This window comes from Cryptomeria japonica, chromosome 7 (assembly GCF_030272615.1).
Source record: "Cryptomeria japonica chromosome 7, Sugi_1.0, whole genome shotgun sequence".
NCBI classification, from domain to species: Eukaryota; Viridiplantae; Streptophyta; class Pinopsida; order Cupressales; family Cupressaceae; genus Cryptomeria; species Cryptomeria japonica.
In genome coordinates, this window is record NC_081411.1 from 396,616,369 (window position 1) to 396,642,917 (window position 26,549).

Here is a 26,549-nt window from a genome sequence, read left to right on the forward strand (position 1 = left end):
GCGCCTACAGGCTCTCCCATGAACTGTCTTTTCGACCGAAGGTTGTAATCTGACTGCACTTGGGGAGCTCCCGAACTCGATGTGATTGCGGCATTTTTGAGTACGACATCCTCATCTTCCATCCAAGAGAATAAAGCATGATCTGGGGCTATCTCAGTTTCTTGCTCCATTGACATGCCTTGCATCTGAGCAATGAGGGCTGCATTGTCCATGCCAGGGGAAACATAAACCTCCGCATCCATGGTAGCACCTTGACTTCGCTAATCTGCGATTTTTTGTTACAAATTGCCTCTCAGACAGTTTCTTAGGGCGTGAGCATTGTTACATGGGAAACACCAAGAATTGGTGTTGTCTGCTAGATTGTTCTGTCCTACAGTCAATTCTTTATTGGTACTAGGATAGTCGGTTTGCAGCGGATTAGGCATTGGAACTATTTGGCCATTTGTCTGACTCGAGGAAGTTCAGTTATTCGCATATTGGTTTTGCTGATATGGGGGTCTATTCCCTTGGAAATTTCGCTGGAAAGGAGGTCTAGCAGAGGGGATTTGGGATCTTTTCAAGTTAATGATCTCATTGGAAAAAGATTTGTTGATATCATTGACTTCTGCAGCTAGAGTTGAAGAGGAGGATGTACTAACTTGTTGGGATCTGGGGTACATGTACATGGATTGGGGTGTAGATGTGCTAGGCGTGACAGGCTCAGGAACTTGATTCAATATTTCAGGGAAGACCGACATGAGCGGTCGTGGCGCAAGCTTTCCAGCATCAATTAGATTGTTCTCTGCTCGGACTGCCAAGTCATATGCATTCGAGAGATTGGATCATCACCGATATATCCGAATTGAAAGCTTTCAAATAAAAGACAAACGCCATATCCGTGGGAGGACGAGCGGACAACGGTATCCTTTGCTAGGTTCTTTGAAACCTCATATTGAAGTCTGTCACCGCTTCATGAGGAGCCCTTTTGATAGTAATCAGTTGCCGCATCAGAGATGATCTATCCGCCTTGTCTGAAAACCTCTCGAAGAAGCGATCGCCAAGTTCATCCCAATCAGCTATTGAATTAAGAGCGAGAGTTCTATACCAATCTAAAACTCTTCCTTTAAATGAAGCTGCAAGCAATCTCAGAGCTACATTTTGCTCTGTAACATTATGGACTGTGCAAACATCAGCCACATCTTGTAGGTGTTCCCCCAACGTCTTGGAATCTTCTCCGGTGAATTTAGGGACAACTTTTAGCGCAGAGGTAGGAATTGGGCCCCATATTGCGGGTGGAATGGGAGGAATGAGGGGACTACCACTATTCCAAGTCACGAAATTTCTAGGAGGAACTTAAGCCATTACTACGGGGACATGTACCGTAGGGATAACAAGGGAATTCTGAGAAGAAGTAGTTGCGAACGACTAGACGTTTACCAGGGATGGTAGAAGCAATCTGGGATTTAAAGCTGTTTGACTCCTGGTAACAGATCATTAGCTCATAAACTTGATTAGGCTTGCTCAAATTAGGTCCCACCAGGTGTGCTAGAAAAAGAACTGTTGACTACTAATTTTGCATTAAATGCTAACAGCCTTATGGAAATTTCAGTGACGGGGGACCTTTGCGCGAAGTTTACTGAATAACCTCCGGGTTTGAGAAACCGGTTCTTCATACAATGGGGGGAGAAAAGGGAGAAAGAAAGATGTAAAAGCTACACTAATTAGGCAATGCGCTAGAATATTTTTAAGACATTGGAGCACAAAAAACCCTAGTAATTGCAGTTTTAAGGCCCATTCAACAATCTACATGCCCAATACAATTTGAAAAGATAATTAAACGAGGCTTGTTTAACATAATATGACATACACCATTCATCTGATAGATAACAAGTTATATAACATAGTTTCTTCTGTAGAGTCTCACAACACATATCATAGAAGTTATTGAATTTGAATATAGCACAGAAGTTAATCTATTAAGCTTCAAACAAAATAACCATAAAGGCCATAGGCATAGTTTGATATCTTTATCATCCTCAAAACATAATTAACATAAAGACTTCTTCATAGAGCCAAAGTCTAATAATTTTTCTCAAAAGTCTGAACCTCTAAAACAACAGAGGGAAAGCCAATAAATAGCCTAGCAACCGCCCTTTGTCAGGAAAATCCATGCGTGGCGTACATAGAGATGCATGCAATCAAAAAAGGCGAAAACAACCTTTCGGTGTCGTTATTCTAACTGCATCATGGCGACTTCTACACCTGCCAAAACAAGGAAATCGCGATGCCAACAACATTCTGGTTCATGAATCATCGAAGGGACATGCGACAACTTGGAGGAGACCCAAAGTCGAATGCAAAATGGGGACCAGGACATGGAACACAGAGACGCCAAGTGTCACTGCCAGCACACAGAGAATGGCGGGGCTGGGAGAACGTACACCAAAAAAAAACTTGCGCCATACGCCAACTTTGCGCTTTCTCAACGCAAGGCAAGAAAGGCGAGCCGCTTAACGCAACACCGTCACACCACGTGGCACGCGCGAACGAACAGGAGAGCGGGTTGAAGAGCAAAAGGGTAATGCTAAACACTTAACCAAAATGTCGCTTGTGCACAAGTTCAAAAGAATATTAACACATACCATTTGGGTTTTAGAGCAAAGGCTACCATATGAAGTGGGATGTTCATTGTGTTCCACCTCTGCATCACAATCGGCTTAATATATTGCTCATATTATTCCAAAGTAGGATCCTTAGCCAAAATTGTTTTTTATTATCTTTCCAATCATATAGTCAAATGCCTCATATATCTCTCCAAGACTAGGAGAGTTCATATCATCATATCTAATGACATCTACAATAGGTGAGAACTTGAGATGAAAGAGCAAACATATCAGTAAAATGCAAGCAGAATTTTTAAAAGAATTATTGACAAGTTAGAAACTTTGAAAGTTGAACCATTGAACAATAAAATTAAAATATGAACATCGGAAATCTAATATGAAAACAAAGAATTTAATATTTAATAAGATCAACAATTTCTTACCTCACAGTGGACTACCAATCATCTTCAAAGATCCTAGCTTTTTCTTTTGTAGACCTTGAATTAGGCCATCTACTTCACTTTGAATTCACCAATATCAATTGTAGAGGCTCATGCACCTCAAGCATCCTCTCTAACAAGATGAAGTAATTGCCATATCTTGTCTCCATAGGTTTGAGGAATTCCTTCTTTGAAAATGTTTTGAAGAGAGTGAGATGTGGTGGTTGCAAATGAACATTTGAATATCTCTAGCTTTTGCTACCACTTGCTTCACTCAATCTATTTTCCCTATGTCTTTCAGTGCATTGTTCAATGCATGAATACTTGGGGTTCAAATGATGTGTTTGTAAGCACCCTCCATCGTCATACCAGACAATTCAAACACACATGCTCAATCATTGACCACCCATACAACATTTGAGGCCCCAACCTCCTCTATGGCCTCTCTCAAATTGCTAAACTGAAAGCCTACATCCTTACGCTTCCTTGAACAATTCTTGAAGAAAATAAGAGATAGGTGGGCATGTGATTATGATATTGATGAGTGGCTGATGTCTAATATTGGTCTACCCATCCATCACAATAGAACCCGTGTTGATCCAAGTTTGCCTCATACTCTCCATTAACAAATTAACGTTAAAATATTCTTTGCCTAGGAGGGTAGTGCATAGTTTATGATCTCCAGGGGGGACAAATGAGGGACCTTTAAAGTCCCCTTTTGGAAATTACCCTAGATTTTGCCCTAGAGTCACAAATTCAATAAAACAAGGAACATAATATAGTTAGAGATATAATCTTTACCCAAAAAATATAAAGCATAGTGGAACCTAGTTGAAACCCTGCAATCATGTTAGACAATTATCAAAAATACAATACACGATATCAATTGTTACTACTAGGGTTAGAGAACATATATGCACAACCATCTTAATCATATGATATCTATAATTTATTATTAGTGTTCAACCATAACAGAGCTCTGATAAGGAGACATGATAGGGTGCCTAGCGATTCTCACGCTAAGCCCAAGAGCAAATATACCACCCCTCTTGGCCTTGTGGCCTACCGCCACCCATCCTTCATGAGGTGGTGTACCTAGTGAGGAAGCTTGTACCTGCCCTCCCTATTTGTGCCACCTTATTTGCCCTCTAATTTTATTCATCTTGATTTGAGTCGGCCCTCCTTATAATTGATCACCCCAAATATTAATTACCTTTATCCTGGTCGGCCCCTTGCATTTGTTTTAATAATTCATACTCAGCTATATAAATTTGCGACTAGGTTTAAAACTGCAGTGACTGGGGGTTTAGGACCTCTGTGATGATTGTCTTGAAGAATCTATTGGCATTGTCACACCCTTAGGTCTCATTTCCACTTCCATGTGCAATCTATGAACCTCTACTTTCTCATCCTCCTTTATGTCTTTACAAACCCTAACTCGATGGCTTGTAACACCCAAGAAATGAGACCCTACCCTTGTGTAGCTCCCTCTAAACTCTGTGTTGCAAAAGTAACGTCTCTGAATTTTAATTTTTGGTAGCTAGAGCTGTCATAGATTGGAGAAGAGGTTTTTTTGGGTTAAAAGGGCCCTTTGCATAAGGTTTCAAGGCAACGAAAGGTCACTCAAATGGATTTGGTGGTTGTTCATCCCCATCCCCAATACTAACACACTCTGATGAGGCCGAAACTCTTATATATATTTTAGTTTCTTGCACTTCATTGTCACTACTGTCATTCTCACTGCTGCTCATGTTTTTTTTTTTGAGATATAATGTAACTTTAAATGAAAAAGACATTTCTGACTTTAAGCTTTGAATTTTTTTGCAAAAAACTAAAAATACTAGAATGACTTACCTCTTTGAAGAAAATATTGTCTCACTACCAATGATGCCCTAGATTCAACCTCTTTTCCAGATGCTCCTTCAATCCCTGTTAAAAAAACGTTTTTCCTTAAAACCCTGTTCAATATTTTTGCAGAAATAAAAATGCATTTGTATTGAAATGAAGCTGTTTTTCCTCATGTAGGTTGACCTGGGGCGTGGGGTTCCACAATGAAAGAATAAAATAATGTTTTTTTTAAATGATACTTTTTGGTGGGGATGGCTGACCTTCCCCTTTTTCCTCCTGTTGCGTCTTCGAGTTTTGAGAACGTTTTTTGCTTTTTTAAAATTTTTTTGCGGCAGCTTGGGGACATTCCCAAGGCATTCCCCATCCTCAGAACATCCCGGAAACTGGGACACACCTAAATAGGCCGGGGATGCCTCCTCAGGTTTCCTTGATAAAATGGCATGATAAATTAGTATAGAGGAGAGTCTCAATGGTACAATCATGAGTTTGAGGATGGTGACTAATCAATAATATTAATAAAGTTGTTTAGTTAAAATGCAAGTAAAAGTATTCAAGCATTAAAGAAACAACTGTTTTTTCTCATCACTTATGCTTAGTTAGGTTGCAAAGTCATTCATTTGTACCTAGGAAGTCTAGGCACCAAATCTTAGCCTTTTGAAAGGTAGTTCAATATCCAGAAATTATTGTTTCAATGAAGAGTGCACTAAGTCCCATTTCTTGCAAGGATACATGAAAATTGTTAAGCATTTTTGCAGTTTTTGTTTTTTATAATGATTTATCCAAACTATAGATCAAAACCGAAGGAATACCCCCTCATTCCAATCCACTCCTTAGAGCCATCTATATTAATTGTTTCATAGTAAATCCAAAATAGTTTAAGTTTTGGTCAGGATATGACAACAGACTACCAAATGTTTAGGGAAGTGCAACAAAATTTTGAAGAGACTTGTCAAGTCCATGCTGTAAACTTTGTGATAGCTCATAATGTGCACATATTGTTCAAAAACATTTAAATATGCATCAATAATAACCTTAATACCCAAGAGTGGCAACTTTTGTATGTTACCTTCTTTTCATTAAGATCGTACCAATTGCTAAGTACTAATCAATATTTACTTGTTTCATTTTTTGCTTTCTAAAAAGTAAAGGGAACAAGATAAAGAAGAGGAGTTAAGTTTTTACACTTTACCATCCTTTCAAGCTTTAGGTATTGTGCCTACCATCACAAATGGCATGGCAAGCATTCTAGGGAGGAAACTTTGAGGATTAACTCAAAATATCTAAGTGAAGTGTGTTGGTGCCCAAATTTGTAGGCCGAAAAATTCATTAAAATCGTAAGTCCTTGCAAGTTTGGTGAATGTTTGCTCCTATATTACCTTGGGATATCCTTGTTTCCCACGCGTTGAGAGTACTAGTCATCTATTCAAAAGTCCTAAGCTGTTTGTGTTTGGTGGGGCCTTGTGTTTTTTTTGCAGGTTGTGGGTGGACCTATAACCTAAGCATTATTATCCCAAGGTTCCATGTTTGCTTGAAATCTCGACATTACCCTACATAGTCTTTTGTCGTGCTTCTTGAGGGTCATGGGTTTGTTGATGGGCTTAGGACCTGTTGACGTGTTTTTATATGACAACGTCTAACACAAAATAAAGTTGCCTAGCGGTCACTTCACTCTCTCTTGATCAAAGTACGATTGTATGCTAAGATTGCAGTAAGTTCAAACAATCGACTCCAAGGTTCCTTTATGCTACGAACGTGACTTGGTTGATGTGATTGCTGGTAATCCAAGGGGCCTTACGTTTGCATCATTCTTTCACTTCTTTGCTATGGCTGGAACTCCATCATCGGATATGGCAATTTTGCGGTGCTTTTGCTTCAAACGAACCAAAATGAATTGAAAATAAAGGGGATAGGACTAGAGAATCTAAATCTACTCCTAAGGGCGAAGATATCAATAGATGGTGCTTTGGTGGACAAATTCCAAATAAACCAAGCTTTGCTTTGCCAAGATTAACTACAACTCCGCAAGAACCGGTGCAATCTTCTGAGGATGATGAAGGATTTTCATATTGAGAAGGTGCATTTGAATACCCAACACGACTCAATCCAAACGACTATTCACAACCAAACTTAGCACAAGTTTAGTGGCTCAGGCTAACTTTACATTGCAACTTACAATCAACAAGATGCAAAAAGTATGAACCATGGAAATTCATCAGACACCATTACATTCTCCATTGAAATCAAAGCACTTTATCTAACAACTGAGAAAATAAAATTCTACTCTAAGTGAGGAAGGTGAAACCATGCAAGTTTTGAAAAAATAACTTAAGTGGACACCAGCAGAGAACAATGTTTCATTGTTATTTTCTCAAAAACTTATCGCAACAATTTTATACAAAGCTCCCTCCCTTTACAAATGAGGGGGTCACCCCTTTATATAGGCTTCATGCCTTAGCTAAATGCAAAACCCTAATTAGGGTTTTCCCTGAAAGATTCCCCACACATGATGCAACAAGGTGGGAATTAACAATAAATGCATATTAAGCCCATATACAATTAATTACAATCCTGCCAAAAATGGCACCCATAAAGCATTAATTAACCATTACATTCAAAAAGTGCCCACTATGCAATGAATGCACCCTCATGCAAAAGATCATCCATTGTGCAATAAAGATTCCTCCATGCAAAACTGCCCCATCATGCCATAAATGCCCATCACCTCCACTTGCGATGGCTGCATGCAAAAGATGCTCCATTAATTCATCATGCGTTGACCCGGTTGCCACCTGGTGAGAAACCCTTGGAGAGAGAAAACTTTATCTGGGAAGATTTTTCGTAAGATTTTGAATTTTCCTTTGCCTTGGAGAAGATTTTTCATCAATTTTGCACATTTCCTACTTTTTAGGAAAATTTTCAATTTAGGGTTCCATGGTCCAGGAGAGAGAAAATTCCCTCGCGACTCCAAATCTATCATCATTTTGAAATTTGGATTATTTTTGATGCTTGGAAATGTATTTTTCAAAACTTTTCTGGGGGGGGGGGGGGGGGGGAATTTCTTGTTCAATTCATCCTTAATTTCTTCCTTGCCTTAAAAATTGGTTTTTTTACCTTCAATTCATCTTGGTGTGGAATTCATGTTGTGAAGGAATTCTCCTTTGGAAAGAAATTCGTTCCTTACCCTTGAGGAAGGAAATTCTTCATGCCTTAGCCAATTTTCATTATTTCCAAGAACTATGTCCTGAAGGAAGAAATTTCCAACACTTGTCAATTTTTAGCTTTCTTGGAATTCTGTCATGAAGAAAGAAATTTCCATCACTTAGCCAAATCATCACCTTTTCCAAGAATTCTGTCGTGAAGGAATGAATTTCCATCACTTAGTCAATTTTTTTTTACTTTCTCGTGAAGGAAGGAATTTCTTCTTCTTGGGCGCAATTCTTCCCTAAGGAAGGAATTTTTTGTTGTTGAACCTTTCTTCCTAAACCTTGATTTTTATGTCTTGCTTCCAACCTTGGGCACATTTTGGAACAGGAGAAGAAATTCTGGAAATTTGTTCCTCGAGGAAGGAATTTTTTGTGCTCTTTGAATTCATCATGTTCGTAGGGAGCTTTTCGACCAATTTTCACATCTCCTATTTTTTTAGGAACTTTCCTAAAATTTAGGACTCGGGTCCAAGAGAGAGAATTATCTCATGAGTCCAAATCTGCAAAACACTTGAAATTCTGATGAAATTTGATCTCTAAAAATGGAAATTTCAAAAATTTTCTCAAGGGGATTTCTACTTTTCATTCCTCCTTGACCCTTGGATTTTCATGTCTTAGACAAATTTTCTTTGTTTTTCGGCTTGAGCATGGAATTCATTTTGCATGGTGGAATTCATTATTTCATCCTTGGTCATGGGAGTCTTCCAATATTTTTTGAGCATGGAATAATCTTGGAGTAGAAATTTCATCATCATTTAAACCTTCCTTTCCTATCTTTGAACTTGAGCGCTGAACTGCTTGATGAAGGAATTCATCCTTTACACATTTTCCAAAGCCTAGGCATTTTGGCACCCTTTCATGTACATGGGCGGAATTTCACACTGAAGGAGGAATTCATGCTTTGTTTGAATTATCCATCATCCCTTGGAATTGGCGCCCTATGACCTTCTTGGGCGGATTTTTGACCTTGTCATGGAATTCTCTATTTGTCCTTCTTTCCATGATCTCTCCTATTTAGCGCCCTCTTGAGGAGTAGGGCGGAATTTGACTAAGGTCAAGGAATTCACAATTTTTTCCATTCTCCTTATTGACCATGCTTTGGCACCCTTTGACTTTCCTGGGCGGGATTTTGAGTTGTCCAAGGAATTCATACATTTTACTATCTTCCATGACTTCTTGACTTTGGTGCCCTCATCCTTGCCTGGGTGGATTTCCATGCTTGTGGAGGAATTTGATGTTTTCTACCAATTCAGAATATATATATATATATATATATGAAATATAACATTTAAGTATATATGAAATATAACTTAAATTATAAGTACATTTCAATATGTCTTTTTCCTTTCTTATACTTTAAGTTATATTTCATATATATTGGCAGGATGTTTGAGAGTGGTTTTAGATCTCTAGGATTTATAATGCAAATTCTAGGTTTCAGAAGATCTTTTAAATTTTCAGACAGTCAAATTTCAGGCCATCTCCGGATCAGGATGACATTTGTGGATTGATGTGAATTTCTAGACTTCGATGATTTTGCATGCTTTCCACTTCTGGAATAGAGTTCCATACTTAACCATTTTTTTTTTGATCCAACTTGTCTGCCTTCTGACTCTTCCTGATTTAGAAATGATCTTCAGGAACGTTCAGTCTTCAGTGTCTTCAGTTTTCAGTGTTTTCTTGTGAAGTACCTGCCAAAAATAGATTTTCCCAAATAGTAAGTGTTTTAGAATGTTAGGGTTTGGTCAAAATAGGTCAGGAAAGCACTTACTAAAAATAGTAATTACTAAAAATAGCAAGTTTTATTTTTTGGCAAAATGAAGACATTCCGAGATTCGGTAAAATCCCTAAAAAATAGGAACTTTCTAAAAATAGAAATTTGCTTTGTTTTGGCTCAAATTTTACTAGGAGGTTCCTTGAAGGGTCTCGATTCCAGTTTTAAGTTCAGTTTTTCCGAAACCCTAAAAAAAACCCCTAAAATCTAGGACTAAAGGCAAAAACCCTTAAATTGACAAAACGAGCCCTAGACTTAGCCAAATTTGCTCAAACGAAAAGCATACTTAATCAAAATGACCCCCAAACACTCACAAACTGAGGAAACTGATGAGACTGCTGCGAAAAGACCCAACAACAAAAAACCAAAAGACCAAGAGGGCCTAAAAAGTAGGGAGTCCCCATCTGGGATGGGGCGATGTGTGAAAACGTCATAACAGGACCTAGGGAGTAAGTCCTTAGATCCTTGGTCCCCATTGGGCACTGTGCTCTTCGTTTTATTCATTGTGGGCCTTGGGTTTATGGATCGACTTGGGACTTCCCCAAGTTCTCGGTCCTTGTAATGTATTGGTCCCCAAACTTTACATCCCTTCTAGCGTCCCAATCTCGTTGACCCTCCCTTCCCCTTTCTCTACTTGCATAACCCTTCCCCAACCTCGAACTTTTGGTAGTTTCGGGAAACTTTAGACTTGTTCTTGGTTCCAAATTATCTTTCGGTCTCGATCCTTGCACTGCTCCTATTTTTGGTTTGTGTCCCTTTCTTGGTCTTGATCCTGACCATTTCTCGTCCTAGTTCCATGGTCCCTCTTGGGACTTGACCCTCAACCTTTCTTTTTTGGTCCTGATATACAAGTTCTTTTTGACCTCTATCCCTTGACTATCCCATACACTTCAATGAAGGATCCATAGATCCCTTTTGGACTTGGACCCTCACTAGGTACTCAAAATGTCGTGATTTCACAATCGTTAGAAACCCTCAGGGCTTGTTTTCACTCAGCCCAAATACTTTCAAAGCACTGTCAATAATCGGATTTGATTCTTATAGGCATCCAAAACATTTTCCATTTGAAATATACCATTCCTCGAGTTCTTGCATTCGATTTTATAGGAAGATCAAATTTGCTATGTTGTGTGGGTGACCATACTATCATTAAGGCTAGTTGTTGAAGTATTTTGGAAGTACCAAGGACTTGCTCATCTCCCGCATGCCACATCTACGGGTTCCATGCCCTCCTGAAGTCCCCACATAGAGTTGGATGAAAAAATATAAATACCAGCTTATTGTTCATTCAAAGGGTTGGTCTTTGAGTCAACTTTCTTGGCATGAAAGGTCAACAAATGGATTCTAGGGCATTAAACATTAAATATATGAGCTACAAATGAAAGAATGCATTTGGCAAAGAGTAGGAAGGGGCTGCAAATGCACATCTTCAAGTTTTGGTATGTCTCCATGGAAGTTTGTAATGATTGGGGGGAATTTATAGTCGCAACTATGCATTTTCTTTCACATCATGAGCTGGTGTGATTGTAATAAGTGTTAGATGTAAGTGTGTTAGCTTCTAATGCATTACAAATGATTTGTAGTGGTCTTCCTTCTATTGCATATGGGCTATTGGAGTTCTCAAATGATTATTAAGTATGTCCATCATATGGATTGCAATATTTTATTATTATGTAAATGAAAATTTAGTTGTGTTGATACTTGATGGCATGTCTTTCCTCTTTGTTGTTTATGACTTTGTTGCCTGTCATATCCCCTTCTTAGATGGATTGACCCAAAAACTCCTAAAATTTGTTCTTAAACACCCCTATTATCTATAAAATAAAAATAAAAATAAAATAATAATAAATAAATAAACAGTAAAGCCAAAAATGGCATGGCATCTAATCTGGGCATTGTTTACTAAGAGAAGAGATGACTGAATTCAATTGCACAGTTCTATTTCTCAAACTTCAAGTTAAATTCTGAATCTGAAAACTACAAATAGGAGTCTATTTTAGGAAACTGAGTAAAAATTTAATGTCTACTAATTGGGATTGCCCTAAATTTGCCCTAATTCTCAATTTTCATAATAAATAAGCGGGGTTAGTTTCACCTGATTGAAACCCTGCAAACAGATTAGAAACCATTTACAACAATAATTTCAATAAGCAGATTATCTAAATTAAGCATCATTAAGTTCATGGTAGAATTATCAATTCAATCATAAAGCATCTAAATATATTTGGAAGGCTCAACCATAGGAGAGCATGGGAGAAAGTGACTTCGATGGTGTGTCTTGGATCCTCTACCTGTTGGTGTGTGTTTTGATCATTCACCGAACATTAGAATAGAATATCCAAGGACACTATACCCTCTCTTGAACAAAATCACTACGTGTGCTAAGATTGCGCGAAGATCACACGGCGACTCCAAGGTTTATATATGGGAACAAGCGACTTTATGTTGGATAGCTTTCTTGGTGATGTTTGCCGAAATACAAGGGGGACTTACGCTCAACTTATATCATTCACAAGTTAGGACTTAGACGAATTTGACAATAAATGCTATCTTTTTTTTTGGATTTTCAATTTTGGACTTCAAAAAAAAGGATAAAAAGGAGAAAGGTTTAGAAGTTCTATACTACTAAGAACTCGAGAGATGGCAAAGATTAGGTGAAAATAACAACACTTTGCTTCGCTACACTAAGGACAACTACACAAAGTAAGTGCAATCTTCAAGGATTGTGCTAAAGATTTTTATACTATGAATAATACCATCAGTTGAACAATATTTATTCAAAGTAGAAGTTAAAGCACCCACAATATAAGCTCAGGCTAACTTTACACAATGAACAAAAATCATTTGTTCAAAAAAAGTATGAGCAATAGTTTCACCAATCTATACTATCAAATTTTTCATTCATCTAACGACTTTGTAAACAAATCTATTCTAAGCAAATCTATTCTATGTTGAAGAAAGTATGCAACCATGCAACCATGTGGTAACAATAAGGTTTCAAAACAAAATGCAAATGAACTTTTATTATCAAAGTAGCTCTTAGCAACAATTTCATAAATCTCTCCACCCAATAAAATGAGAGAGTAGGAGTTTATATAGAGTTCCGGAAAACAAATGAAAGATCGAGATCAATCTAAGATCAATGGTCTAGATCAAAACACCAAAACCCTAACTAGTGTTTCCCATAATAGCAATAAGAGCAAATGCATGGAGGACAAGTGTCGCGAGGAGCTATCTTCTAGGAAGGAGCAATTTTATCCTCTTGAGTGGTAGTATGTTCAATGAATCTGGACACGATCGGGCTGACCTCTTCCATCGTGACATGTGGTAGCATATTCACCTTGAATTCCATTCCATCCAAGTCATCTGCATACATGGCAAAAGCATTCTCCCATTCCAACCCCTGTTTTTGGAAGGCATCCCGGATGGACAAGAAATTCGATGCCTTAGTCAAATTTTGTTTCAAGATTGGTTCGATGATGGCGAAGAAATTCTCCTGGGTCCCGAGCTTTAGATTTTCCACTTGCATATCATTTTCTCAAATAGTCTCTTTTCCAAGTATGTCAACAGCTATGAGGAAAATCTTGTTTTGAATTTCTCTAATTTGCTCCTCAACTTTGATACCATCAGCCTTCACCTTTTCTAGGACTTCACTTCGTGCAACCAATGCCCAATACCATGTGTTGAAATCATACGCGGTCCCTGCTGCAATTATCTTTCCATCAATTAACTCCTGCTTAGGAATTCCTTTTAACACTCCAAGGCATGGGATTATTCTATCTAAATATCATAAAGGTCGTCCCAAGTTTCTGCCATGTTTGCAATTCTAGAGAGCAAAGAAGAAGTCTGTCCATATGTCAACATTAACTTTTCCACAAATGTGGTTGTTTCTTCACTATTGCCTGCCATCCATTTTGTAGCCTTTTTAGTTGTCACCTTTTCTTCTTTGAAATCTCCAATACCTCTTGTGAGAGATTCAAAAGTGGAGGAGCCACTGTATCGCCTTGATCAAGGGGCTTGATCAAGTGCTGGATATACCTCTTTAACTACTCAATTTCTTTCTTGTATTCTCTTTTCTTCCCTATTTCTTTCTCCAGTTTCGCCTTGATGGGAATGACTGAGTTGTCCAAGTCCTCCACTTCTTGACCCTTTGTGGTTGGTCCCAAGTTGATAGTGGTGATTTTATACTCCTGAGGAGTAATGTCTTCTTTTGCCTTGTCCACTTTCGGCACAACAATCTGAATTGTACGACAACATGTTTCATTCCTTTGAATTGTGGAAAACTTCTTGGCTGTCTTCTTTACAACAACCTTCCCTAATCTAGCTAAGAAATCAGCTGTGTCATCCTCTTCTTGAACTTCCATTGGCGCTTTTATTTTCATTCTTTCCTTTAACCAATCAGGAATCGTGGGTTGTTTAATCCCCTCTTCTTCTTGATTGCTTCCTTCACACGGATTATCCTGAAATCCTTGAAGAGTGAAAATCATCCCCTCTTGGAATCCTTTGTCCAAAACATCCATCTCATTGTCTGACTCAAGTATCTCCGTGTTTGTAGGAGATGGGGGCTCTTGATCCTCCTCTTGGATTGATTCCACATTTCCCATATGGATTGGGGAAGGAATCTTTATTTCAGCTATTGACTCATCCTCAATAGTTAATACATTGTTCACATTCCTAGATGTGGCATAATAGGATGGCTCTGACCTCTGTTTCTTTTGAGTAGGTTCCTCATTCATATTTCTTCTCTTTTGACCTTGTAGAGCCCTCAATTGCTTCCTTTCTTTTCCTCGAATTAATGCTTTCAATTGGCCTGACACTTTGAGACGCTCCTTCATTCGAATAATACGATTCTACTACGCCCATCAAGTTATAAGTGGGAGTCATATTCTTTCGCTCTATCTCTTGGACTTGCTGATCAACCCACCATTGTGAATGCTTGACTACTAGCCGCATCAAGGTGGCTTAATCCGCAAGTTTTGGTCCTGACCATCTCACAGGAGGAAGAGGCCTATTCTCATCAAAGCGTGGCTGAGTGTACTCTCCATCATCCTCTAGCTGGTTAGGTACACGGAAAAGCTCGGTTGTTCTGATCAAACTTACAGGTAATCTGGACCATAGTCTTTTCTTGACATCAAATTCATCTGCAACATTTGCCCAAAAGTCCTCGAGATCCACTCTATGCCTGTACTACTCCTTGTTCACCAATCCAATGTGATTGTGAGGGTCAAAATTAGCTTTGGATCGGTAGAAAACAAAGGGATACCATTGCATCTTCAACTTGGCACCTCTAGATGCCTGTGCCAATGGAAAGGACTCCAACATATTTCCAATGAAAAATGGAAAGGAAATGGCAGTCTTCTTTTTTGCTCTTTGGAAGCCCTCATATGTTTCTAATTGCCTCAGAACTTCAAGGAAGATCATTTTGTTGGTGGGATAAATCGGAAGCCGGTAAGGACATCCGGTAAATCCCTGGACTCTTACATATGTGAATCTTGGATATTGGATAAATTGGGATCCATACTTGCTTATCAAGCTCTTGGCCTCTTGAGTGAGCCTCTGATGGGTTCCTCCTTGCATTATCCTAGTGATGTACATTAAAAATGCATCATTCACTCGTTTGAAATGGGATTTTTCATGAAGCTGCAGTTGTGGGTAACAGTCATAGGCTTTGAATTCGTTCTCACCATTACCTATTATGCCTTTGCAAATCAGCATTGTATATCTGTAGTTTTTTGCCAGTAGGTAAATAATGTAGGAGCTCATGTAAAAGAACCTTGTCCTTTCCAAATTTCTCAGTTGTACATCTAGGTTGTCGCTGATTATCCGAGACCAGTTGAGCATTTTGACACCTAAGGTGATCTTGTCAATAAAGTAGTACATCCAAGTTTCAAATGGTGCACCTTGAGGGCTACCCATAACTTTGTTCAACAACAAAATAATATCACCATAGTCCTCCTTGAAGTTAGTGCGAAGCAACTTCTTTGGCACCTTTTTGAGGGTGGGCCTTGGTTTTTCTAGCCACAACTTATTAACAGTTGTCGTGCAAGGCTCAAGCTGGTCCTCGTAAATTATTTTGGTTTCCTCCTTGGTTTTGAATGAAGTTCGATTGTAACTTGTGATCCTGAATGCTTCTTGGATGGCCAATTCTCCAAGATAAGCCAACACTCTCTTGTCTAGCACAATGATTTGTCTTTCTTGAGCATTATAATGCATAGCACATTCAACTATCAGCTCAATGCATTCCATAGCTGGTGGGAATCCAGCTGCCTGGACAAGGCCATTTCTCATCATTCATCGAGCAATCGGTGTGGGTAAGAGTCCATCCTGCCCATACATTCCTCTTTTAAAATCCTTGAAGTCTACGTGACCAAGGTTGGTGTCTCCAATCTTTTTCCACTTGGAATTGATTTTGGATTCAGGCTGCAACCCATTGTTGGCGAACTTCATCTGGACTTTTCTCGAGAGTCCTCCTTGAGTGGTCATCAACCTGCAAGAAAACATGGAAAATTAACATTATTTTCAAGAAAACTTAAAGTTTAACCTTGATTTTGGACCTTTTGCCTTCAAATTTCATCTTCAGCCTTTCTAAAAGCTAAATTTCTGTGAAAAATAAGACTGAAAAATGGAAGAAGATGGTTCAACACTTAGCAAATTTTGTAAAATTTGGTCCAGAAGTAAGAAATAAATTAGTCAATAATTCTCAATAACTCAAATTCTGAACCTAAAGTTATACTTTTGACTGGGTTCTTTGACAAAAATCTGCCTTCACTTCTGGAAATACTTGAGAAATTCTGTCCTTTACTCAGAAAATTCAATTTAATCCTCTAAAATCTTCCTCCTAAAATCTTCCTTTCTTGACCTTGAGAGAGAGCTCTTCAATCTTCGAACTTGAGGAATAATGAAGTTAAAATGACAAGTAAAGATTGATATTAGGTTGAGAATTTTGACTATTTTGGCAACTTCGCATTTTACTTTGGATTCATCGAACCTAGTCTGTTTCATTTCCTCCAAAATGGCAACTTAATCTTCTTTGAAAAATTTGGAAAGAAAGTTTCTATTTTCACTTATGGCACCACTTCACATAGTTTCCATTTTTGTTTTTGGGCACCACTTCATACTTAGCCAAAATATCTTCTCTTTATCCATGTAGGCGAATGTGTTGGCATAGAATCTTTTGATTCTTCTTTGTATTCGAAAATTTTCTAAGTGTTGGGCACATTTTGAAAAATAATTCTTAGCGTTGAGTAGAATTTTCCGACTTCCAAACCTGGTCAAATCATGCTCATGGCGGAGTTCATGTATTTCATGCCATGTTTGGTGAACTTGTCCCTTTCTCCAGCCATTTCTTCCTTCAAAATGTCAAGGCAGACTTGGAGTGTTCTGTGTCATTTGCAATTTAACATTGGTGGACTTAATAGTTTCCATGCCACTTCATGGTGGACTTTAGCTGCTGTTGGACATTCCAATCATGCCTTGGGCCGACTTTACCATATGTTAGGCCAAATTGTTCTTAGTGTCAAGGCGGACTTGCTACCTTGTCATGCCATCTATACTTCAACCTTGGGCGGACTTCACCATTGGCAAGCCATCTTGCTAACTTCTCTTGGTGGACTTCTTCTTATGCTAGGCCAAATTGTGCTTCAAGTTGGGCGGACTTCATGATTATTATGCCACTTGCCACACATGGCGTGGCGGACTTCATCAATGGTTGGACATTTTTCTCTTTATGGCATGGCGGACTTCAGCATCAGCAAGCCACTCTCGTTTATGCCTAGGTGGACTTCATCTTCCTTCAGCCATTCTCACCAAGTGTTGGGTGGAGTTGCTGGCTGTTTGGACATTCTTGGGCAGAGTTCATTGTGCCTTGGACATTGTCTTTTCCTCATGGCAGACTTGGAATTGTCTTGGACATTTTCTTGATTTTGGCCTTGGTGGAGTTGAGCATTGTTTGGACGTTTTGAATTTATAGCATGGCGGACTTCATCTTCTTATGCTAGGCCAAATTGTGCTTCAAGTTGGGCGGACTTCATGATTATTATGCCACTTGCCACACATGGCATGGCAGACTTCATCAATGGTTGGACATTTTTCTCTTTATGGCATGGCGGACTTCAGCATCAGCAAGCCACTCTCTTTTATGCCTAGGCGGACTTCATCTTCCTTAAGCCATTCTCACCAAGTGTTAGGCGGTGTTGTTGGCTGTTTGGACATTCTTGGGCAGAGTTCATTGTGCCTTGGACATTGTCTTTTCCTCATGGCAGACTTGGAATTGTCTTGGACATTTTCTTGATTTTGGCCTTGGCGGAGTTGAGCATTGTTTGGACGTTTTGAATTTATAGCATGGCGGACTTTACATGGCATAAGCCATTCCTTTGGGTGGGCGGACTTTGACATGGCTTGGACATTTTACCAACTCCCCTTGGGCGGATTTGTTTCTTGCTTAGGGAATTTCCTTGTCACTTAACCAAATTTTGAAATTTTGTTCTCCAAGTTATCGACACATAGCCAATTTTCCTAATTTTTCCTTGGTGGACTTTTGACTTGTTCAAGACGTTGCCATCTCCATTTGAACTTGTGCAAGACGTTGCCATCTCCATTTAAACTTGTCCAAGACATTGCCATCTCCATTTGAACTTGTCCAAGACATTGCCATCTTCATTTAGAAAGTTTTCATGCCATGAGCACTTAGATGATTTTCTTGCTCAACAATTCAAGTTTTTTTGGAACATGTGAAGATTTGCCTTGCTTTTCACACTTGGAGACACAAATTTTTGATTTCGAAGATAGGAACCCTGATGCCATGACTAGAGTGACCCAATTGTAGGTCAACTTTCAAAAAAGCTGAAAAAGCAAAAAAGCAAAAAGCAAAAAAGCATGCGAAAAAGTTGCTTCCCGGATTGGTCCCAAAGTGCCAAAAATAAAAAAAGCAAAAAAGCAAAAAAAGCAAAATCCCACAAAAGTAGGTGTCAGAATTGACCCTAAGCAATTGCGTTTTTCGTCCTTCGGGCGTCTTAAGCACTTTGATGGTGTCTAGACACTGTTCCGAGCATGATTTCCTTGACTCTCCAAACTCTCAAAGATTGGCTGCTAAGAACCCTAAAAAAACGCAAAACCCTGGGGGTCCCCATTTGCAATGGGGCGATGTGTGAAAATGTCACAACACTACCCTAGGCACAAGAGCGGATATACCATTCCTCTTGGCCTCATGTGGCCCATGCCATCCATATGAGGTGGTTTACCTAGTGAGGTGTCCACTTTCCGTTCCCTCTCATCTTGCCAACCATCTCCCTCTCCCTATGATTGGACTTCTTGTGTTGATTCACCATGATAGGGGGATGCGGTTACAACAGGGTGCCCTGGAAGCCCATCTCTCCTAAGCCCAAAGGAAGTACCCTCTGTACCCCTTTGGCCTAATGGAACTATCTGGTCCCCACCTAGAGGTGGCGTACCTAGGAGATTGCCCATCACCGCACCCTTCTTGTAATCCTTATTACCTCTACCATGGTTGAGAACATTTGGATATATGAAGGATCCAGTATTATTCAGATATTCTAATTTCTGCGTATAATCAGTAAACTGCGGGAAATCATAAATCAGATATAATATAACAGTAGTGCATTGTAACTATTAGCGTGCAGAGATTTATATATATCGGTGCAGCATTGACTATATTATGAATATGAGACCCGTACCAAAACTGTAATGTTCAATCGAACTGCTGAGTGTTTAATGTATTATCCAATGCCAAATCAGATCATTCGATGCCCTTCTACAATCCACGTCCTCTTATTCTTATACCCTTCTTGAATGGTGGCATCTCTTTCTAGCTTAACCGTTGCTTAAATAGCCTTAATGAATTGTTTCAATAATTTGAACTCTCCTTCACAATGTATTAAATCTGCCCTTAACAACGTTTGTTATACTTAACCCATATTTGATTACCAAGTGTGGAGATTGCTGTGAGGAGGAACGAACCATAATATCCTTTCACTCCTTTGACCTGTTGAGTAATGCAGGTTTTATGATTTTGAAGTTGTGAAGTCTTACATACTTGTAAGGTAATTTCAACAATTAGTTTTCTGTTCACCACATCTCAGTTCGGGGGCATGACAAAAAAACCTCCTGCATGTAATTCAAACACAGCCATATAATTTCCTGTGACAAACATCTCAATCTAAAAATTTTACTCCATAAATAAATTGAGATCAAAATATAGTTTTGAAGGTGAGTACCAAAAAGCATAGCATTCATGACACACAACTCATTCTGGAAATTAAAAAGTTGCTAGATACAGAGCATTCATGACAATGGAACATTTAATCATTCTAGAAGTCATAGCTCTGAAAGAACACTTAACCAAGCACAAATATGATCGAATCCTACCATAAACATACTCAACACCAAACAGTTTTAATATAAACAAACATATACCACTAGCCAATATATGGGATTTCAGATCAACCATGTATCAATAGTTAAGCAATTGCCTTTTAGAATATGCATATACTAGCATTAGATTCAACTTATACACATTTACTTCAAATAACTTGGTATTCGACAAATTCTCTGTTTGACATTGCTACGATTTGATGTAAGCTCCAAAGAACATTTAAGAACTTTTATCATTTGAGGAAGTTTGTTGTGGTCTTTGGAAGACTATATCTTCTACTTAAAATGTTCTTTTTTGATGTTGATTAAGTATAACATATGCTGATTTTGTGCTCTTTGTAGGTTCTACTTAAGTGATTCTAAAATTCGTTGACTTTGCTTGTCTAGATCTTTTTCCCATAGTACTCGACTATCTGACATGACCTTAATCCACATAAGGATAAAGCATCATACTCATTTAAGGCCTTGATATTGAGTCCATTGAAATTTTCTGTTTGCAATCCTCTTCTAGCAACCGACCCTTCATCAATGAAGTTGTGTGTTGCTCCACTCCCAATTAGAACTGTAACTTTATGTCCTTGCAAAACTCTCTGAACACAGAAAAGATGATATTTAGGAGCACCTAATAATGTTGCAAGTGTGCCTCTTGGATGTTTACCTTCCTTCTTTATCTCTGATACAAGTTCACATTCTTCAATTTATAGCTTTGGTTCTTCCTCCTCTGAATCCACAGCAGGAGTAACTACTATGTAATGCACCTGACCTTTTCCCAAGAATTGGTGTCCAGGTTCCCATGGTTTTCTACAAGAAAAACATAATTTGTTTCAGTGGAGCTCATTTTCTGTTACTTCATCAAAACTGCTAATTGGTGGTAATACCTTTTGTTGAGGAAACCCTATTTGAAAGGTTTCTTATTTTGCTCTATAAGAGGGGTTTTCTGATTGAACTTATTCGTGGATACTGAAGTTTCTAAAGTCTAAGCTCTCTTAAGAGTCTCTTGAAGGGTCAGTGGATCAAATGCCTTAATCAAACCCCTAAGAGGTTTACTTAACCCTTGGATAAAGAGGACAATTAATCTTTTCTGTAACATCAAGCACCATTACCGATAATTTTTGGAATTCCTCCACATCGTCCTCCACTGTTCCCTCTTGCTTTAGTTGGGCCATTTGTTTAAAATCAACTTCAAGATCCTTTTTTATCAAATCTTTCATTCAAACTTCTGCAAAATTCATTAGATGTGTCGATTAAACTATGAACTTACCTAAATAACCCATGATACCACCATTCATGTAATGTGTCTTGGAAGTGTAAGGTGTTGAATTTGATGTTATCATCCTTCATCATAGGTCTCAGAGATAGGTGGATGTCTAACTTCTGCTCCCACACACAAGCGATACATTTTTAGAACCATCAAATGTAGATAGTGTTAATTTCCCTAAAACTATTTGATGATCATATTGGCTTGGTTAAGATCTAGGTTCATTTCTTGGTCCATTTCTGTTTCTTGTCATTGTTATGTAATTAGCGAGAGTCATTACTTCTTGAATTTTTGGACAGAGATATCTATATTCTTCTTGGTCCATTTCTGTTTCTTGTCATTGTTATGTAATTAGCGAGAGTCATTACTTCTTGAATTTTTGGACAGAGATATCTATATTCTGTATACATTTTATGAATATAATCTCGCATTGGGTTTTGTGCTTCCTTCACAAGAACTTACCCACCCATGGTTCTCTATGCGTGACTTTTATGCTTGTTACTATATTGGCTTCAAAAGAATTCTCTTCGCTATTTTGATTGTTGGAATGATTTGGTGTTTTCTATCTTTAGAATCTTCCATAGTTTTATTTCCTCTTTCCATATTTACATTTTCTGACTCAAATTTCAAAAGGTTTTCTGTTTCTTTGTTCTTGGAAATTGATGTTGATACTGATTTTTAGTAAGTTACCTTAGTTGATACTTGGCTTTGTCACTTGACATGCATGGGAAGAAAATCTCACTGGCTGGCAAGATCTAGCTCTAATACCATTGTAATATCCCATATGTGCATAGCAATCACTAGCCCACCATAACAGTTTGCACAATTAAACATAAATATAAAAATGACCCAGAAATTGCAGTTTAATAGTTTATTATCTAATTCAAATATAATGTTCATAATATAGCTCAAAAAAGTCAGAATTTATCTTCTGCTGCAGCTGCTAATTTATCTCTAAGTCTGCAGCGATTTACTTCTTAATGTAATGCCTTTGAAATGCCTCCAAATTTACCTCATATCCACTTTAGAATGCCACAACCTGCTGCTAGTTAAAAGGATATTTTAATCAAAAATGTCATTAATCACTCTAACGAATTGTGGGTTTTTGTCCTCCAATTCTAGACCTAGAGGGGTTCCTCAGGTTAATTTGAACGGTAGTGCTATGTAATGTCTCCTTTTTGAAATAGGATTTAATAATAAATAATAATAATAAAATTAAAATATAAAATAATAAAAATAAAATGTAAATTAAAAATATAAAAGAATAAAATTAAAATATAATATAATTAAAATTTAATTAAGTTTAATGAATGGTCAAAATGCATGAAATGAAAAGTTGTGTCTCTCTCAAACAAGAGATATAAAAGGGAGAAGAGAACTTTATTTGAAAATGGATATGGAGGAAGGAGGAAAGAATGGAGCATGTGAATCAAGGAAGGATTAATGAAAGAAGAAAGGAGTGGAAAGGAAATGAGGAAGTGACTCTTTCAAAGGGCAGAAATTATGAAGGGTTGCACTCCTTCAAAGGGTGCTAATTGTGAAAGGTTGTGACTCTTTCAGAAGGCAGAAATTATGAAGGGTTGTACTATTTCAAAGGGTGGTAATTGTAAAAGGTTTTGACTCTTGCCAAAGGGCAGATATGATGAAGAGGTGTGACGTCTCCCCTCACATTAGAAGATATAAAGGAAAGAAGGTTTCATTTGAGGAAAACATCCAATGGAGATCAATTTGGGAAATAATTTATTATTCTCAAAAGGCAGCAATGGAGGGTGGTGACTAAATTCTTATGAAAGGTGGTGTCCCTTTCTTCAATAAACTATAAAGGAGAAATCATTCCAAGCATTCAAGGATCACTTATTAATCACCACTCATGGATCCACAAAAGCAATCATAAATTATCAAATCAAGCAAACAATCAATCAACAAATCATTCTATCAAATCAGCATTCATTCAATCATTATTCACCAATATATCAAACTGGCATTCATTACATCATCACTCATCAATCATCTAATCAACAATCACTTAAGCATCACTCACCAATACCTCAAATCATCAAAAGGAGAAATCGTTCCAAGCATTCAAAGATCACATATCAATCATCAGTCATGGATCCACAAAAGCAATCATCTATTATTAACTCAAGCAAACAATCAATCAACAAATCATTCTATTAAATCAGTATTCATTCAATCATCATTCACCAATATATCAATCCAGCATTCATTGCATCATCACTCATCAATCATCTAATCAGCAATTACTTAATCATCACTCACCAATACCTCAAATCATACAATCAAAGGAATTCACTCACTCAATTATTCATACAAATATCAATCATTCAACAACAATCGATCAATCATCGAGTGAAATGGAATCATCAAGTCTGGTTTGGAGAATTCAGAAATAAACCTAAATTAGAAATTAAAACCAGCAGTATATAATATAAAGGAAAGTAATTGGTATGCAAATATTATTGTAATGATCTCCATATAAATCTGTTAAGGAGGTGCAGCAGTACCGGTTTTTCCCCAATCAAGTAGCCCACCCCAAGCTGATCAGCTTGTGGGCCAAGAGGTTGAATTGACTTGGTTGTTTTTTCTGCGCTTTTGGGCTTAGTTGTGAGTGTAGACGTATAAATCTGACCACCTTCCTAAATAAATATTTAATATTAATTTTAACCATATCCCCTTATTAATTAAATTCTATTTAATTAATTTCTTCATTTTCATCTATTTATTTAAATAAATTACTCAATTTATTTAATAAAATTCCATATAAACCTTTTCTAGCCTTTAATTAAATAAATCACTTTATTTAATTAATTCCCCTTTCTCCCTTTCTAATTAATTCCCCTTTCTCCTTATTTATTTATTTGGGTTCCTAGGCAGCTAGGGATGGACGGCTGCCCTAGGAAGGGTTCGGCTGTCCAACGTATGCAACAAACTTGCGGGAAATTGACGATAAATCGCCCAGATCTGAGAATTAAGTTCTGAAATTGCAGATTAATCACATATAACCTCTGAATATGGCCCTCTAGTTCTGATTTGAGGGTTTCCCTGAGTGTTGTCTTGATAGAAATGGCTGGGGTTTTGTCCAACCTCCCCAAAATTGAAGGATTTCGTCTCCAATTTTGACTCCAAACCTGCTGTACCCGCTATGGCAGCAAATTGCAGAGCAAAGAATAAAAAAATCTCCAATACAAAAATGCCAAAGAATTCCACGTACAAGTCGTCATGTCTCCCAAGTGCCCTAATTCGAACCCTCATAGCATCTTTTGAGATCCCAATGGAATCTTTAATTTCTCCAAGGGTACGTACAACATGAGGGGTCTATTAGTCATTAAAGTGGGGCCACTTTTTAATAATTTGATGCTTAGGAATATGTGCCATGGGGTATTATTCATAAAGTGTTATTAAAACACCTTTTAAGTTAACTTTTTCTTTTTTCAGAAAAGTTATCTTTTATAACTTTCTATTATAAAGTTACTTTATTATTTTCACCAAAGTCATAAAATGACTAAGTCTAGGTTCCCTTTGGCTAACCAATTCATCTCCAAACACTGAACTTTGCCTGCAGAGATGGCTAACAGGCAAAACTATGCAACTGAGTGATCACAGTAAAAATGGGGACATTACAGGGAAAGACTTACCAACATTATATCCACAGTAACTGGTTGCAAGTAAACAGATTCCCTAAGCCACAGTTATAAACATGCATTCGATTTCCCATATACATACGAATCGAAGTATGGATAATTCCAACTCTCATAATGGTCTATGCCTATGCCATATGTAGAATTTTTCAATAAGAAATTATTATATTAAGTACTACACAATATAATGTTTCAGAAAACAGGATTTACTATTAATGCGTGTAAGACCTGGCAAATGTAGTAATTTGAAGTTAATTTTATGTAAAATATTGGGTAATATTAGTTGGAATTTTTACCAATTGGGAAATATAGTTTCTGAAAAGTTAGTAAATGGTTAACCAATTGATAGATTTTTTTATTTTCAAAAGTCTTCTCCTGTTTGCGAGAAGCCATTTGGCAAAGCATCTGTGACAAAGTATTCACTTTTTTTTTCATAATATTCTGGAGTTAATGAGGACTGGTCGTGTAGACCAGAGGATTTATGACTTAGATATTGCAAAATACGTTTCTTTATGAAATCCCATGTTATTAGCAAGTCGTTATTCCCACACTAATTCTTCATGTATGTTTCTTATATATATATATATATATATATTTTAACTGTTGCAGGGATCTGTGCGTATATCTGTCTCTGTTCCTAATATTGAAGAAGGAAATTTGAGTGGTCAGATGCTGGAAGTTACAATTCAGTCTCTCTCAGAATCTATTGCCAATCTTAAGGATAAGATTGCAGTAGAGATTGCCCTGCCTGCAAACAAACAAAAGCTCAGTGGTAGGGCTGGGTTTCTCAAAGACAATTTATCGCTTGCATATTATAACATTGGGCCTGGAGAAATATTGACCTTGGCACTGAGGGATCGTGGTGGTAGAAAAAAATAGGCACGTAATCCGGCTTCAAGATGTTGGAACTTTGATGAGCATGCTTCTCTCTCTTCATGGATGAGGTTGTATTGGTAGCTATATTCTCTGTGATCTGAGAAGTGGTGACTGTTATGAAACACTAGGAACAATAGTTTCTTGAAAGTTTTTGATAAGTTTGGTGTAATATATTAATTTTTGCCATATTGTTCTAAAATTTATAGGTTTTTGTTAAATTTAATTGCAAACTATACAAAACAAAATTTTGTTATCGATAAAGTTATTTTATTTAGTTCTGCAAATATGTTTAGTTATTCATGTTAAGTGTGTCATATTTTTAAACTTCTGCTTCAGTTACTATTGGTTCTTTCGTGCTGAAACACTGGCGTTACTATATTTCAGCTTAGCATTCAGTTGGACTTAGTCATGGTAAGTGTGCCAGATATTTTGATCTTCTGCTTTGATTACTATTGTTAATTCATGCTAAATTCATGGAGTTGTATATATCATTGTATGCTAGCCTGAATGATGCAAGCAT

General features: G+C 37.6%; 1 protein-coding gene across 1 annotated transcript in view; it reads left to right on the forward strand.

Moving 5' to 3' along the window:
* The window catches only part of LOC131033992 (probable splicing factor 3A subunit 1), a 49,452-nt gene extending 23,125 nt beyond the window's left edge, over positions 1-26,327 (forward strand). The window contains exon 2 of the mRNA XM_057965316.2: positions 25,763-26,327. Coding sequence (XP_057821299.2) covers positions 25,763-26,032 — 270 coding nt within the window. The 3' untranslated portion in view covers positions 26,033-26,327. The remainder of the gene's footprint in view (positions 1-25,762) is intronic.
* The last annotated feature ends 222 nt before the right edge of the window (positions 26,328-26,549 follow it).